Source organism: Cryptomeria japonica, chromosome 4, assembly GCF_030272615.1.
Source record: "Cryptomeria japonica chromosome 4, Sugi_1.0, whole genome shotgun sequence".
Taxonomy (NCBI): domain Eukaryota; kingdom Viridiplantae; phylum Streptophyta; class Pinopsida; order Cupressales; family Cupressaceae; genus Cryptomeria; species Cryptomeria japonica.
The window spans coordinates 330,588,434-330,605,905 of record NC_081408.1 but is presented as its reverse complement, the minus strand read 5'-3'; the positions used below and the strand labels follow the sequence as shown (position 1 = coordinate 330,605,905).

At 39.1% G+C, this 17,472-nt stretch overlaps 1 protein-coding gene across 4 annotated transcripts in view; it reads right to left on the bottom strand.

Moving 5' to 3' along the window:
* The window catches only part of LOC131063575 (pterin-4-alpha-carbinolamine dehydratase 2, mitochondrial), a 92,679-nt gene that overhangs the window by 14,374 nt on the left and 60,833 nt on the right, over nucleotides 1-17,472 (bottom strand). For all 4 annotated transcript variants that reach the window (XM_057997432.2, XM_057997431.2, XM_057997429.2 and 1 more), the window contains exon 4: nucleotides 14,771-14,839. In XM_057997432.2, the coding sequence (XP_057853415.1) occupies nucleotides 14,771-14,839 (69 nt within the window). The remainder of the gene's footprint in view (nucleotides 1-14,770; nucleotides 14,840-17,472) is intronic.

Sequence of the window (17,472 nt, the reverse complement as noted above, 5' to 3'; positions counted from 1 at the left end):
ACTTTTGCACTCATGCTCTAGCTGTGCTCTTATTGCTTCCATCAAAATATGCTAAAGTCACCCTTCCAAGAGGTTGTTGATAATCTCTTGGGGCAGGAAATCGGTAGTCATTCCTCCTTCCTCGCTTCATTTTCTGATTAATGTATTGATCCAAGGTGAGAATATCTCAGATCCCTGTAGGGAGAGAAGCATACTCCATATAGCTACTCCTTATCTCATCAGTTGTAGGTATCTCAACTTCATCTTGTGGTGCTTCTCTAGGCAGGAAGACAGGTTGCAGAGGTCTTGGAGCTGAACCTCCATTGTTGCTCCCATTGTTACTCTCGTTTCCATTTCCTCCAGGAGTATTAGAAGTGCTAGCTTCCGGGCCATTGTTGGGTTGATTAGGGGTCCCAACAACATTTTGGTTAAGTTTGGCCAGCAACTAAGACATCATATCCATCATGGCATTGAGCTACCTCTCGGCCTTTTTGTCAGGTGCCTCATTCTGTTTTGCAGCCTTCTCTGCCATTGAATCTACTGAATCTGCAGAATCCACTTCCTTCCCTCTGTTTCTCAATACCTCTGAAAAGTTATCTTCTTTTGGAACTCATGGAACCTGAAACTGCTATCTTATTTGTTACCAGTTGTAGTATCTGATATCTCTGTCACTCATGGAACTCTTCAGTCACACAGGCTAACAGGATGTGTGGCTCTAATACCAGTGTGATATTCCCCTTAATTTTTTTTTAATTTTTGAAATAAGATTTACAGAACAAAACACAATAACCCGTTAAGGTTAGAGAAATATAATCACAATACTGCTGAAAGTAACCCTTCCACTTTCTAATCACTGAGAGCCCAAACTAGGAGGGTGAGAGCATACAGTAGTAGGGAATCGTTAGTGATAATCTGTTGAAGTGCTGAATACAATAATGGGCAGCAAGCCAACCCCTTCCTCTTAACCAACGGGTAAGCAAGAAACTTGGCGGTAAACCAGCCAAGTGAACAATACTCCAAAACATGAATCACTCTACTGCAATATTTCAGTGAGAGGACTGAACACACCAAACAAGCTCAACTCAACTGCTTATGTAGCGGGAGGATCATTACAACAAATATCACTCAACCGCTTATGTAGCGTGAGGATCATTACAACAAATATCACTCAACCGCTTATGCAGCGGGAGGACTATTACAAACAGATATCACTCGACTGCTTATGCAACGGGAGGACTGAGCAACAAATACCAAAATATAGGTGGCAAGCCAGCCTCATCCACTTTTCAGCGGGAAAGCTTACGATCCAGAAATGGTTAGTAGTACTACTACTTAACCTTACAATATAGAAATAGAGAGATAGAATAGAGAAGTAATGCTGTCCAATGTTGATAAATATCTCCAAACAAATACTAACTCCCAAAGGTCCTTCAACATGTAATTATGAAATTCTAGGATCAATAACACATAGACCACCAGCTTCAAGAAACTATGAAATGTTCATATCTCTCTCCAAACTCACCCAAATCACCCCAAATCACACCCTAATCAACTAGTCTACTCACACTTCGAAATGCACACCCAAACGCTAACTTCTGGAAATCTGCAATTTATGACAGCAAACTGGAAATGCATAACCAGCAACACCAAGACACACTAAAATGCATAAAACTCACTCAACTCACACCAACATCCCCAAAAAACTCCCAAACTGCTAATATATCATAAATGACTAAGTACAATCAACAAAATGACCTCTATATATACCAACCACCACAACTTACTTCCAAATGTCCACACTAAGAATGACGCCGAGGCTGGGAAGTTCAATATGCATAATAAAATTGAAAACTCAAAAATTAGAGCTAGAAACTTACAAATAATATCGCCTAGGACATAGAAAACCAAGGAGCCGATACCCAGAAGCAACGGGTGATCACATGGAGACTTGTGAACAAAAGTATGCTTCAGCCATGACGTCCCTAGCAGCCTGGAAACACACCAAAACTCGAACTACAGCAATCCCACACTTCAACAAACTCCCTAATATCACTGAAAGATCATGGAAAATAGCTAGGTACTGTCTTGCAAGTACGAAAGTGCACTTAGCTAGGAAGGTTCACTTCGAAGCTCAGATTTCATTCGCCAAACCGGCAACATAATGGGGTAATTTCTTCAAGATAACAAATGAGAGGCCAAGCACCTGTATTTATAGATTTATCCCTCTGAAATTCAAATGCAAATGGCACCCAAACTCAATTGAGACTCATTTCATGTCCTCTCCTAGACATGGCATTCACTTTCCCCATCTCCCTAGGCAAAGTTCGAACTTTTTCCTAGGGAACAACTTGCAACATTAAAATAATATAAACATGAAATATTTTATCATCCTCAACGCCACCTTTTACGCCACTGACTTAGGAAAAGAGCAATATTGATGGCAGATACATATTTTTTCCTAAGTCGCCCACAACACAATTAATCCGTAATAAAAATAATTAAATATTAAACCTTAGGATAAGGAATTAATATTTAATTAAATAACTTATAACTCCAATACTGATCAATACCAAAATCAAGGATGAAGTTGTGCGATGAAGACAACTAAACCGTGCTGAGTCAAGACCCTGTCCAAGACTGCTATAAAATAGAAATGCTCAACACAGCCACTTACTAAAATAGTAAGTCAAGAAATATTGCTCCGAAAAACATGATCTTTGAACCTAGAGAAAGAGCTTGGAAAGCTCAGTAGAATTGCATCATCCAAATAGCCAAACCCTAACTTACTAAAAATAGTAAGTTCTGACTTCACCAAAGAATCAAATGCATGTTATGCCACCCTGGAGTTCATGGAAAACCTAGAAGGAAACCATAAGCAGAATTGAAGAATTCCCTCCTGACAAACCCTAAAAGCTCGTGCAAAACTCCACAAAAATTGGAAACCTTAATTCTCCTCTCCAAATAGCCTACGGGTCTTCGGAATAGGCCAATGGACCACCGAATACACCTCAATGAGAAGGGGACATTACACTATGAACTAGTGAGGCCACATTTTTAAGGGACCTCATCCTCAAAGTTGTTTGGCATTAACATCCTTATATCTCCTTTTGCCATCCTCCTCTCCTTATCTTTCCGCTCTGTTCCCTATCTCTCAACTCTGCTCCAACCTGCATCCATAGGGCTTGACTGGACGGGATTCGAACCTAAATCATAGCATTAACGCTACTTGCAACTAACCATTGCACTATGCGGTCAACCCATTAATTATTTTTTTTCCACATTAATTAAATAATTTTATTTATCTAATTAGCTAATATTTTCTCCATAATTAAATAAATTAATTTAGCTTACTTAATTGCTTTTTCTAAATTTATTTTCCCATCATGCACATGACTTATATAATTATATGCTATTATTTAATCTTCATGCACCTCCATTTTATTAGTCCAAAGTTACAGGACTTTGCGAGTCCAGAGGTGGGTTGACTTTGTAGAGTCCAATGGACCCTGGACTCGGACTTGACTGAGTCTGCTCTGACTTGCCAAGTCTGTCAAACTCGCCGAGTCCCGAGCCTAGGACTTTGTTGCGCCCAACAACTCCCAAAAAGCAAAAAAAAAAAAAAATTCTTTGTTTTCACTTGGACACAAGGGTAATATGTTTGCCTTACCTTGAAAAGTCATTTTTATTGTTTGCAAACATGAGGAGAGAAAAAGAGGCATTTGAGAAAAAAAATAGAGGCATTGCAAACCAGCAGATAGATTGAAGAGGAGATTGGGCGTGTTCATTGTTTGTGCAAGTTAGTAGCTTACATTCAAGCATTTAAAGGAATCAAAGAAATTTGGAAAAGGTCTCTACAAATTTGAAGATGCATTTCTTCAATTTTAGAGCAAATTTAAAGAGGTAAGTTACATTTTTTTTATTGTTTTTTTATTTTTTTACTTTCATATTTTCATTTTATGTACATTTGTTTTGTTTTTGTTTCATTTTATATTGATGGAAATAATATGAAACCCTAGTTTATTTTTTATTTCTATTATTTATTTTTTTAGTTTTAACTTAATTAGAATAAGAGACATTTTGCTGATTTTTTTCAGTTATAATATATTGCAGCATAATATCTCAACCTACCAGTAGTAGAAGTGGTGCCCCAAAGGCAGCCCCATTTAGAAAGGATAAGGCTTGGAAACATGGCATCCCCGGATCAAAAAAAGGAGAAGTAAGATGTATTCATTGCAAAACAAAATATAATGGGGGAGGTATTAATTGGGTGAAATATCACATTGCACAAATAGAATGCCATGATGCCAAACCATGCAAATTAGCACCCCCTGAGGCTATATGAAGTGCAAGCTCAAATAGAGGAATTTGAAAAGAAAAAAAAATTAAAAAGTAAGCAAATGAAAGAAATGGCAAACATTGGTGGAAAGGCTTCTTCAAATCCCCAGCCTCCATTTCCTGCATCTGGAAGTGGTGGTAGTGCGAGTGTGAGCATTGTGCCTCAGATTCGTAAAAATAAATCCACATTAGATTCACTTTTTGTTCCACACATGACTTCGGGTGCCCAACCATCGCTTGAGAGCATGGGTTGGAATAAGGAGAAGCATGATGCTGCGAAAATTGCAATTGGAAATTTTTGGTTCTACAACAACGTTCCATTTCATGCAGCGAGCTATTCATTATTATTTTGATTTCACTGTGTTAATTTTTTGGCTTTTAAGAAATTAAGAATTTAAGAGTATGCTACATTGATTATTTTAATTTTTGAAGTTACAAGTAAAACTTAATAGTTAATAGTAAATACTTATTCCATTTATTTAATTTGTTTTAGGTCTCCATATTGGCAAATTATGGTAGATGCCATTACTGTTTGTGGTCAGGGGTTCAAAGCCCCTAATGATGAGGAGATAAAAGGCCCTGTTTTGAGTCAAAAGGTGGCTGATGTTACAGCCAAAATTGCCAGGCAACGTGACATATGGAGGAGGGATTGCACCATCATGATTGATGGTTGGGCCGACAAAGAAATAGAACACTGCTGAATTTTCTTGTCTCCTCATCGAGTAATTGTACTTTGTATTTTGTAAAGTATATTTATTATTGATTCAGTGATTAAGTTTCTTGATTTTTTAATTTTTTTTTCTTTCTTAGGTAGCACAGTGTTTTTGAAGTCAATTGATGCTTCAGGGAATATAAAAAACGTTGAGTATTGTTTGTTGGTACAACTGGTAAATCATTTATAGAAAATAACAATGTACATGACAATGCATGCCAGACATGGCACTAAAATATATCTTTATTCGCACATGCAATCTTTACAGAAAAGAGGACCAGAGATGGTCGGCCAAGGATTACACGGATCCGACAATACCATACTACCTTCCTTGGCGGTACACAATATATTTAAAGAACCCGACGGTTGTCAAGAGGTACAAAACCATCAACCAACCGACACATAACTACCGAGAGTGACAACCACTTAATACCATTAATTAATACAATGTTAGGTGACCAAAATTATCGTATGCATTTTATGCCAACTACATCATCCCCCCCAAAGAAAAAGTCGTCTTCCAGACGACAAGTTAATATCAGGAAATATCTGGAAAGACTAGTGAGACTAAAGGCAAGAGTGTAGGCAATGACTTGTACTGGACAGCCCCAACATGTAGCGTACCCGTCAAATCAAAAGGGGGTTTGGGGGCAATGCCTTGAACGGGGTCGAGAGGCAGCGCCCCTCGTAGGGTCCCGCCGCCAACACCAAATTTCAACCTTCAAAACCCCATGAAACTCCATGGCGCACATGATTTTCATGATTTTTTAAGATGCCAAAAACAATACTGATGAAGCCAAAAAAGAGCTTTATCCAACGTTTGCAACATGTCATGAAGAAACCACTTTGTTGTACGGAACAATGGAATTGAGAGGATTGTACCATATATGACACGATGAGAACTCCACATGCAAGCCGAGGTTGATGATGTACGGCTGATTGGTGTTCCCATACAGGATACAACCACTAACGTACAATGCGAAAGAAATGCTCTGGCCGTACTGTGTCGACAATAGGCTTTGTCCGTACGAGATGAAGTATCCTCCATACGGTGTGGGCAATATGATCTATCTGTACATGACAGAATTGACGTACGGCAATAACTCCTTGGAACTTCAAAATGTGCATTGGCAGTAGGGAACGATGCACTAGGTGTCGTGCGGAAGGAATGCACCTGTGATACCGTACGAGATGAATGAACTTGCCATGTCGTACGGAATGAGCTAAAAGTCGTACAATACAAAGCAATGACCGTCGTGAAGTCCGTACGATTATTCCACAATTATGTCATATAGTTGGACATACGGTTTTGAGGTGATGTACGTGGCAATGAGAAGGTGGTTGTACGGTGGTGATTCCCTCATGGAGGTTTGATGTCCGTACGGTGGTGATTCCCTTATGGCGGTTTGATGTCCGTACGGTGGTGATTCCCTCATGGTGGTTTGATGTCCGTACGATGATTCCCTACTGGCAGTTTGATGTGATGTCATCTTGGTCTTTACTTGCCTTCATGTCTCCTTCCGTACGGACTCCTTTGTAAGGGTTGAGCCTTATTCCCTCCATCCAACCCCGAACCCTGCCAATGTACGGTTTGCCTGTGTGGCTTTTCTGAATTTCACCTCTGTACGGATTTGTGGTATGAAACTCTTCTGACCCCAAGTCTTTACTCCTTGTTTGGGTAGTATTCCGCAAGGCATACGAATCCTTTTGAGGTAAATGGTGTGCTTCCAAATTCCGTACGGATTTGTTGTACGGATGATGTGCTTTCAACTTGTACAGCCTTCTCTCATACAACCCCCCTATAGCATATAGATGTCGTGCTTCATTTTTCCTACAACTTTTTTTCTCCTTCTCATACGGGCTAACCCTATACAATTCCTCTGAGCCTATTGGACTTTGCACTTCCTCAATTTCACCAATCTGTAGCATGTTACAGTCAGGGTGGAAGACTTCATAATCCTCCATCTGCTAGTGAAATAATCCATTTCAGAGATCTCGTCTCATCCTCAAAGCAATCTTCCAGTTCGAGCACTGCTTCATCGTTGGGTTTCATGCCTTTCCTCCCTCCGTCCATACCTAACTCTCCACCCTCAGACTCAGAGTCTGAGGGTGCTAATTCTTCACTCACCACCTGGTTCCTCAAGTCAATGACATGCTTCCTCCCATCACTCTCGATCGAGTGTGTTTCGCTTCCAGTTATGATTCGCCTTGATAGTAACCAACCATCCCCTCTCAAGGAGTGCATCATACGCCTTCTTCTGTAACCGGATGACTACAAAGTCCAAGAAATTTTTTTGTCCCAAACATTACTTTTTGTGCCATCAATGTTCCCAACGGCTGGATGTCGTGCTGGTCAGCACCTACCAAGTGGAAGCTTGGCAGCCAAAGATTCAGCTTCCCCAGACATTTCCACGTGTCTTCTGGTAGTATGTTTACTCCCGAGCCTCCATCGACAATGGTGTTTGTCAACTTCTTCCCCATTATTTCCATCTGGACAAGTGTCGGCTTCCTCCTGATGCTCACCGTCAGCAACATTGGATCACTGGACTCATTCCCTTCGGGTGATGGTTTTCCCGTCAGTTCCTCCTCGTGTGGCTTACATTGTTTTTGGATGACTATGTCGTCACTGACTGTATTGGCAATTGCCATTCTCAGTTGCGGCATAGTTTGAAGAAGGTTTGCCACCTTGATGGATAGGTTGTTTGTAGCACCTGTTGGACTATGTTCTTCTCTGACTCTTGCAATGACATCCTTGCAATTCCATTGGAAGTTACTCGTTCCTTTGCCAACACTTGTTCTACTTTGTCTTGTTCCTTTTCCGTACCAGAGTTTGAATACATTGCCTTCTTTGTTTGGGCTCTTGTGATTGCTAAAACTGCGTCCTCTTGTTCCTCCACATCCAGCATATTAACACCCTTCTGATTCAGGTAGTTGGTGTCTTCATGGTCACCTGGTCCACATCATTTGCACAATAATTGTATGTTGTCTTTCTTGTTATGGCAATCTCTCGCAGAGTGTCCCCATTCACTACATTGTCGGCATTGTATGATAGGATGTCCTCTGGAGTCGTACTGTATTTGGTTTCGCCCTCGTCGATTTCCATAACCACTTGGCGATACATTCTGTGATTTCGATGGGCTGGACTCTCCCTATGTGAAGAGTAATTGTGTACTTCTCATCTTCAAATTGTACGGGCATTCCTTGATTGAATGCCCCAGCACTTGGCAAATTTCACAAAACATATTTCTAGGACAATTACCTTTCGTGTGCCCCTCCCTTTTGCACTCAATGCACCATAGTTCATTACCTTCTTTGTTGGTTCCTTTCTCAGCCTTCAATTCTTTCATCATTCTCAACATATCCTGTCGAAGGGCTCGTAAGGTTTTGGATTCTTCGTCACTACTACCTTCAGTGCTCTCATCATCATCGGTCTTCCTCTTCTCTTGGGAGGAGGTTTTATTTTCACTCTCGATGTCCATCGCTTGATTGTACACATCGGCGTATGAGGACAGAGGCACTACTTTCATCTTCTTGCACAATGAGGGTATCAATCCCTCCGTGAACCACCTCTTCTTCAACCCGTCGGCTGGCTGGTTTTCCATCTTGTTCAACAGTTCTTTGAGCCTATGGTTATAAGCGCGTACACTCATTTTTCCCTTGCTTAGTATTATAGATTTCGGCCACGATCTCATTATCATCCCTCAAGAGTTTGAATTCCTCCTGGAACACCCTCTTCAAATCACTCTGTCTCATCTTGTGTTGGGCCTCGAGGTTTGTGTACCAGTCAATGGCGATCCCCTGAAGGGTCGCGGGAAATGCCTTCAACCAGTAGTCCCTATCATCTTGACCATTTGCCTCCCAAATTGATATGCATGTTCTACAATGCCGTACCGGGTCCTCTGACCTGTCTCCCGTGAACTTCGACAATTTCTGCTTCTCCTGGGTGTTCAACATTGTTTTCACTCGGAAGGTACGTCTGTATTCGCCTTGTGTGCTGAACCTGGGTGGACTGTTTCGGCCGCTACATTTCGGTGCTTTCCCTGCACTCTCGGCCACGCAAGCGCCCTCTACACGTACACCTTCAGCATCCTCAACACTTCGAGCACTTCCAAGTGTGTCGGACCTGAGTGAATTGTTCCGACTGCTACGTTTTGGTGCTTTCTTTTTGCACTCTCAAACACGTGCGCGTCCTCTACACGTCCACCTCCAGCGTCCCAAGTTCCCAACACTCGAGTACTGCCAGGCTTTGACTCATCTTTGTGCTCCCTCCGGCCGAGGGTCGGCGGATCACCTAATCGCTCGGTCTTGACCACCCTGTGGCCTCTTCTCACCTTTGATGGGATCTACGGACATGAATCACTCAAGGCTGATCCGATTTCTTTTAAGGCAACGACACCAAAATGTTTGCTGGTACAACTGGTAAATTATTTATAGAAAATAACAATGTACATGACAATGCATACCAGACACGATAGTAAAATATATCTTTATTCGCACATACAATCATTATAGAGAAGAAGACCAGAGATGGTCAGCCAAGGATTATATAGATCCGACAATACCGTACTACCTTCCTTGGCGGTACACAATATATTTAAAGAACCCGACAGTTGCCGAGAGGTACACAACTATCAACCAACCAACACATAACTACCGAGAGTGACAACCACTTAATACAATGTCAAGTGACCAAAATTATAAAAAATAACCATATGCATTTTATGCCAACTACAAGTATCTCTATGGGGTGTTGGAGGAAGTGTTGGAGGAGGTGGGTGAGGAGAATGTGGTGCAAATAGTGATAGATAATGCAGAAAATTATGTTGTTGTAGGTAAACTTCTTATGGAGAGGCACCCCACCTTGTTTTGGACCCCTTGCGTTGCTCATTGCATTGACCTCATATTGGAGGATCTTGGCAAAATTCCATGAATTAAAACACGTGTAGAAATTGGAAGGAATATTTGTAAATACATATATAATCATGCTCGTGTACTCAACCTTATGAGAAATTCCACAAATAAGAAAGACTTGGCTCATCCAGGAGTTACCCGATTTGCTTCAAAATTTATCACGTTGCGATCCTTGCTTCAGTACAAGGGCAGATTGAAACGCATGTTTGTAAGTGAGGAGTGGACCGCATCATCATATGCAAAGACCATTGCAAGGATTGAGATGACTGATCAAGTTTTTTGATGAGCATAGCTTTTGGCAACCGGCCAAGGAGATTGTGCGGGTAATTATTTGTTATATTTTTGTTCTCATTTCCATTTCATTTCCTAATTTTTTTTCACACTTGTTTATCTATAACTTGAAACTTAAAGCTTATTGTTTCAACTTGTGATCACAATTCATTCAGTCTGTTGTTGTTCTCCTATGAGTTTTTGATGGAGAGAAGCCCACAATGGGATACATTTATGAGGGCATGGACAGGGTGAAGGAGGCCACTAGAACCATTTATTCAGGGAATCAAGCTAAGTATGGTGCCATATGGGAGGTCATTGATTGACGATGGCACAATCTGCTTCATAGGCCTATACATGCAGCTGCCTACTACCTTAATCCGACATTCCAATTTCGCCCATATTTCAAGGCCGATGACGAGGTGTGGAGTGGGCTCTATTAAGTTGTAGAGCAAATGTCACCTAATTCATTAGTTGGAGCACATAGTTCATGAGATAGAGCTGTTTATGAATGCACAAGGAGACTTCTTCTCACGAGACATACGCAAGCATAACCGGACACAAATGATGCTAAGTAAAAATCTATTCAAGGCATAGTTTAAAATTTGAATCTTAAACTTTTCTATCTATGATTCTATTACCATTATCGTAAACTCAAAGTTAAAGAATAGAAATGATTTTTATTATTTTTTGTTTCAAATGCATGGTGGGAGATGTTTGGTAATAAGGTGCCAAAGCTACAAAAGATTGCAGTTCGTATCTTGAGCCAGCCATGTAGTGCTTCAGGATGTGAGCGCAATTGGAGCATGTTCGAGCATATTTACTCCAAAAAGCGCAATAGTTTGGCGGTGCAAAGGTTGAATGATCTTGTGTATGTTCATTACAACCTTCACCTCCATCACAAATAGCTCTTGGGCACTGACACATCCCCTATCACTTTAGAGGAGGTTGATCCATAGGCAGAGTGGAACACTGAGGTTGATGATCCTGTCTTCAACTATGAAGACTTGGAATAGGTTGATCAAGTGGATCAAGAGGCAGAGGTAGTAGCGATGGCAGAGGAGAAGGCCTGAGCATGAGGAGACCCATTGGAGGACCCCGAGTCCGAGGATGATGTGGATGAGGATGTTGATGTCACTAAGGTTGAGCCTGAGCCTAAGACATATGCAGATATCATGTTTGGAGAATGTTCTAGGACCTATCTTAGGCGCACAAGTAGGACAGTTGCGGGGTCAAGTGATCATTGATATTGGCTCCTTTGAGCCTTAGACTTCTAGGCTCTAGCTTTTATGCTGATATATGTTTTGAACTTTTGATGCCATGGATTTCATATTCCATGAATTTTGTAGATATTTGACACTATTTATGTTTCTAATGTGTTATTTAGTTTATAGCTTATTTCCTTCAACTCAAGCCTAAAATTTGCATTTATACTTATGTGATCAATGCAAACTTGTGTATGTGTTCAAAGTAGCTTCTATTTGATGAGATTATTGTGTCTTCAAGGTTTATTTATTAAAGGATGCATGAAACGAGTTTTAAATCCTTAAAAATCTTTAAATTTCTTGGGTTTTTCAATTTGCTGAGTCTTGTCCGAGTCCGAGCGCCAAGTCCAAGTCCGAGTCAAAAATCAGCTTGCCAAGTCCAAGTCAAGTCCGAGTCTTGTAACTATGATTTGTTAGACTCAAAGTCACTTCTAGTCTACTAATCAGTCACTTCTAGTCTACTCATCAATCAAATCCACTTAACTCACTCATGCAATCGGTTCACTCATCCATGCAGCCAGTTAACTCATCCATGCACTCAGTTAACTCCTAAATTTAGCCCTCTTGTCCTAAATTTAACCATCTTGTCCTCTCAATCATTCTCATCCATTGATTTGTCTAATCAATCTCAACCATTGATCAATATCATGCAAATCTATAAAACAATCCACTTCTCATCAATAAGGGGGCTCTCATAAACATTATCAAGCATTATCAATCATTACCAAGCATCAACCTAGTATCAATATCATATCCATCTGATACCCAGAGAATGCTACTGTCATGATGACGAATTGAGCAACCAACATATCAAAGAAAAAAAGAGCAATAGTAAGGTTTTTGTGAAGATATCATTGTGTTTATCTTGTTTTATCCATTGATCTTATGTCTCTATTGAGTGATTGATTGAATTCTTAGATTTTAGGTGCTTTCATTATGATTTTCCTATTTTGTTATCTCTCAAGTTTCATCATCCCCACGTGGCACTAGAAGACACTAAAGCAATTTCATATATGAGGCAAGGTGATGATAGAAGGTCTATGGCCATTTGTTGATACACCTTTTCACTTTCCTTCCTCCTTCCCTCCCTCCTGCATTCTTTTGAGGGGTAATGCATGTAGATAATTGTTTAGTGGCACATTAGATCTATGCTAAGTTAATAATTATGGTATGTTCACATACAATGCTAGTTCTAAAAGCAATTCAAGAGTAAACAAAGCAGAACAGATCTTGCAAACAGAATTCTTCCCATGTTGGGAACTCTAGATCTATAATATCAAGCCACCAATTGGAGTGTTCCTAATCTGTAATGGCTGCCCCCGCTGGTAATTTTTATTAATATATTTAATGTTATATTTTTTTTTCTTTTCGGTGTTCTTTCAGACTAGACAGAAGATACAGAAGGGATTTCAGTTTTGATTGAGATGCTTGTTGATATCAGCATATAAGAATTGATTTACAGAGATATAATTTCTGAAACTGTAGGAAAAATGCATAAAATACATAGCAGAAAATTCCAGATTTGAATACTGATCATAATAACTCTTTTTCCTATGAACTATCAACTACCCATAACATTAAAAACCCCATAATATCTAAAACCAAGGTACCCAGAAAAAGTTATTGAGTTATACCAACTTCTGTAGAAAAAATGGCTCTGCAAACCTCAAAATCTGAATGCTATATTTCAAGATGATAAGCAAATGCCAAGGGAATGATTGGTTAGTGGATTCCAGCCCTGGACGCCACCAAATGTCTCTAAAGAGCCACCAAAAAAACCAATCGCCAGCCTTAGAAAGTGGTACGGCCAGCCCTGGAATGGTATGGCCAGCTTGATGAAACCAATGCCACAGAAACCCTTCCTTACTCTCTTCAAAACTGCTCAAATGACTCGGAAACAATCTGCACTAGATTCTGAAATCTGAAAAACTAGTCTCCATGAAGCCCAACTGAGTTCCCTATATGAAAACTCCAAGAAATCTTCTAGACTGTGTCTTACAACAGCATAGAAGATGTTGCTTGTAAGGGTTTTTTGTCCTCACAAACCAAGAAGAAGCAGCTGCTCCAAAGAAACAAACAATATCCTCAAAAACATGCCCTCCAAAATGAGCTCCCAACCCTATTCATCTTTTCCTCGAGATGGGTGTTCACTTTTGCACTAAAACCCGCGTCCAAGTGTGGGAAAATAATATTTGAATTTCATTAATATTTATCTTCTTATGTCTCCCAAATTCAGCATTTTCTCCCAGGTGGCCCTCTTTTAAAACAACTTATGTTCCTTCATGGGCCTTTATAAAACATTAATTTATAATATTTTAATAACATAAGTTAAATATTTTAATTTAACTTTAATATGTTATTTTATTAAAATAAATATATGGAACCATATGTAATGTCGAAATATCATCACCAACTGCAACCACCGGCACTGCTAAAAATAGTAAGACTAATACTGACTCTGCTGGAGGCCCCCACCTGACTTACTAAAAATAGTAAGTGTTAGAAACTCACCAAATAAACTCCAGAAAGAAGCATTAAGCTCAAGGAGACTATCAGAACCCAACTGGACTAGAAGATATTACTCAATCATTGGACAAACAACCTCCAGAGTCCCCTAATCAACACACATTATCCTACGGGAACTCAACTGGATGGGCTAATGATCCTCCGAGTCAACTGGTTAGGAAGACAACATTACATTATCATTGCCTAGTTCCACATATAGCCAATAACCACATGGTGGAGGGACCTGTTGTAGGACCTAGTCAATGAATTGCAAATTTCTTAATGGCGACCTTAACAATCCAAAGATCCATGAATTCCTCAAAATTTGTACTTTGGATGATAATGGTTCCTTTTGCTATTAGCTATGACCTTATTTTCTTTAGAAGTTATTAATATCGTTAGTAAAGTCATAGGTCTTGTTATTAATGTCCTTGTTAGATGCTTACACTATCTCTTCATCCAATTTGATCTTTGTGCTTCAATGTAACATCATAGCCTCTGGCTTCTAGACAACTCAACATCTCTTTTCCGTGAATGAGATGTTTTTAATTTTATACAAATTTATTCATATTAATACAATGCCTTGCAACTTTTTCAGAGGTGATCAATAAATAAGTGATTAATCATTATACATAAGATATAACTCCTCTAGTATTTTTTTAGATTGGTGAAGAAAATAGTAAATCATATCTGGACTCTCATGTCAGTTTTCCTTCCTAGAAAAATTTCACTTTTAGATTCAATTCTATGATAACAAATTTTTTTTTATAGAAAATCTTTTTTACATCCTTACCTATTGAATGTGTCCATATGTCTATAGTGACATTATTCCACCCAACAAGATGAAGATCAGGATGGTGACCTGCACAAAAAAATCCAAATATCATTTTGCTCAAAAATGTAGCCAGTAATTAATGATGGTTAGACTATATATAATTAATTGAAGCTACATTAAAGAAAGAAAGTTTTCAATGATTTATGCTGAGGGCTACTTCAACATATGATAGGTTCTAAGTGTCATCTGACTTTTATTGAATGTTATTTAACTGATGCATTCAATAATATGATCTGAATATTATGTTCATAGAAAAAGTTCAAGTTAGCATTTATTAATTTAAACTTTGCAACTAGAAGAAATTAAAATAGTTGGAAAAACAAAACAAAAAATATTTGTCAATGAATTTGCTGGAAATTTTTAAAAGGAATATTTTAGTGGTATTGAGCCAATTTCTTGAAAAATGTGGGGAAACATTTTTTGTGAAAATATTCAGAATAAACTTAATGCAAGAAAGTGACAGAAGTGAGAGATATTAGCAAAGGGAAAGGAGGGGAGATTTGGACCAGCTGAAAATTATTACAGAGCAACAAGGAATGACAATTCCCAAGAAAGACAAAGAAGCAATGGGTCATAATAACAAGGACGTAGATGATGTTCGATGAGAAATATGTTCAATTCAAAGACAAGAATGGTTAGCTAATATGATATGATGCAACTTGTCTCTACCATGCAGGATAATAATGCATTGAGGCCACGCAATGGTGAAGGCAACTCATCAGGAGCAAATATTCACCAAAACACTCAGAGGACAGCTGTAGGTTCTACTACAAGACCTTTCCAACCCAGCTTCATTTGTAGGGAAGTAGTTGCTGAGCCAAAGATATAAAATTAAAAACATCTATTGCAAATGACCTAGCAGTCAGTTATGGGTACAAAAGCATACCAACTAAAATTAAGGTGGCAATATCGCTCACTAAATTTATGGGTTCGAAGAAAAACAAGGATGGTCAGATGGTTAAAATAAAACAACGAACAAATCCAAATCTCCAACATGCATTGGGGAAAAACACACATCCTACAAATGACAGAACCAATCAGTGTACAACACGTACTTAGATACAAAAATTGCACACATTTTTATAATTGAAACCTATGATTGAGGATGAAGCCATCAAATTCACTACCCTTCACCTCATAGGTGCAGCACATTAGTGGTGCTATCACAGGTTGATCACCCAAGAACACAATCATATACATAAATATGTTGAATTCAACGATAGGTTGATTGAGAGATTTGATAAAGCTGATCCAAAAATTCATTTTCGTGAATTATCTCAAGTCAAGCAAACCCATACAATTGAGGCTTATGTGTCTAATTTTCAGAGCCTTTCAAAAAAGAGACTTGTGGTATTGTTCATGGAAGGCTTAATTGAACAACTTGGAAGTTTAGTGAAGGCTTTCAACCTCACCTCTCTACCAAAAACCATTAAAAAGGCTTTGGATCTTGAAACTTCAGCCACTAGGGGAAGATTTACATCTTTAGGATGACAAATATCAGCACCCTATGGGCAGCCTAAATCAGCTCCTTATGCATATCCAAAAACCACTACTTTTGGGAAGCAAAAGAAATCATTTCGATAGGGTTACCAAAATAAAGAATTATCAAAAACCACTAAGGAAATGGGATTAAGGAATGAATATTAGAGAAAGAAAAATTGATTATCATGCAAAGAGCATTGGGGACTAGGGCATAGGCATCTCCCAAAAGGACACGTGCATTGTATCGAGGTAATTTTTGAGGATGAGTAAGAAGGAGAAGCAGAAGTACCCAAGGGAGACAAGACTACTAGTAGCACTTTAGCTACGCTTTTAGGTGCACCTTGGTACCACCCACTCAAAGTTCGTGGAGTGTTGAAAGGACATAAGTTGACAGTATCGATGGACAATGGGGCAACCCATAATTTTTTGATGAGAGCTTGATAAAATAGAGGTTACCCACAAAAGAATTTTGGGAATTTAATGTTTCTATGGCAAACGGACTTACCATACCAGGCACTAGGAGAGTCAAAGGATTGGACATTATGCTTGGTACACACAAAATTACTAATTACATCTATGTAGTTGGTATAGGGTAAACAAATCTAGTTTTAGGGGCACAATAGAGCCATTCCCTTGGAGAAATAAATTACAACAAACCATGGAACTGAAATTCAATCGTGATGATAAAAAGGTTGTGCTTTGTGGTATTGCCAATGGTGCTTCTACAGAGATTTTAGATGGGAGGATGGAGAGAGCTTTCTAAAAGGGATCAATAGAGTGGGTAGCACAATTTTTTGGCAAAGATACATTCATCTTCCTCTTGCCTTGACTTTGTTTCTTGCCCATGATTGGATATTCTCTGCATCTTCTTGCGTGTGGCAACCCAATATCTACCTTTGGACATTCTTCTTAACACGATATTTCTTCCACCATCTTAGAATTTCAGCTCCATGGATTTCAAATTCAAGTTGATCTCACCTAGAGAATGAAGCCATTGCATGCCAAGAACAACATCAATGTATCTTGTACTCACAACATAAAAATCATCATTGACTTCATAGTGGCCCAATAGTAGATTCAAACATGGAATCCTCCTTGAACAAGACAATGAACCCATTAGCAACCATGACTCTAAGACCTCCAAATTTTTTAATTTTGAGCCCTCTTCATGCTACAAC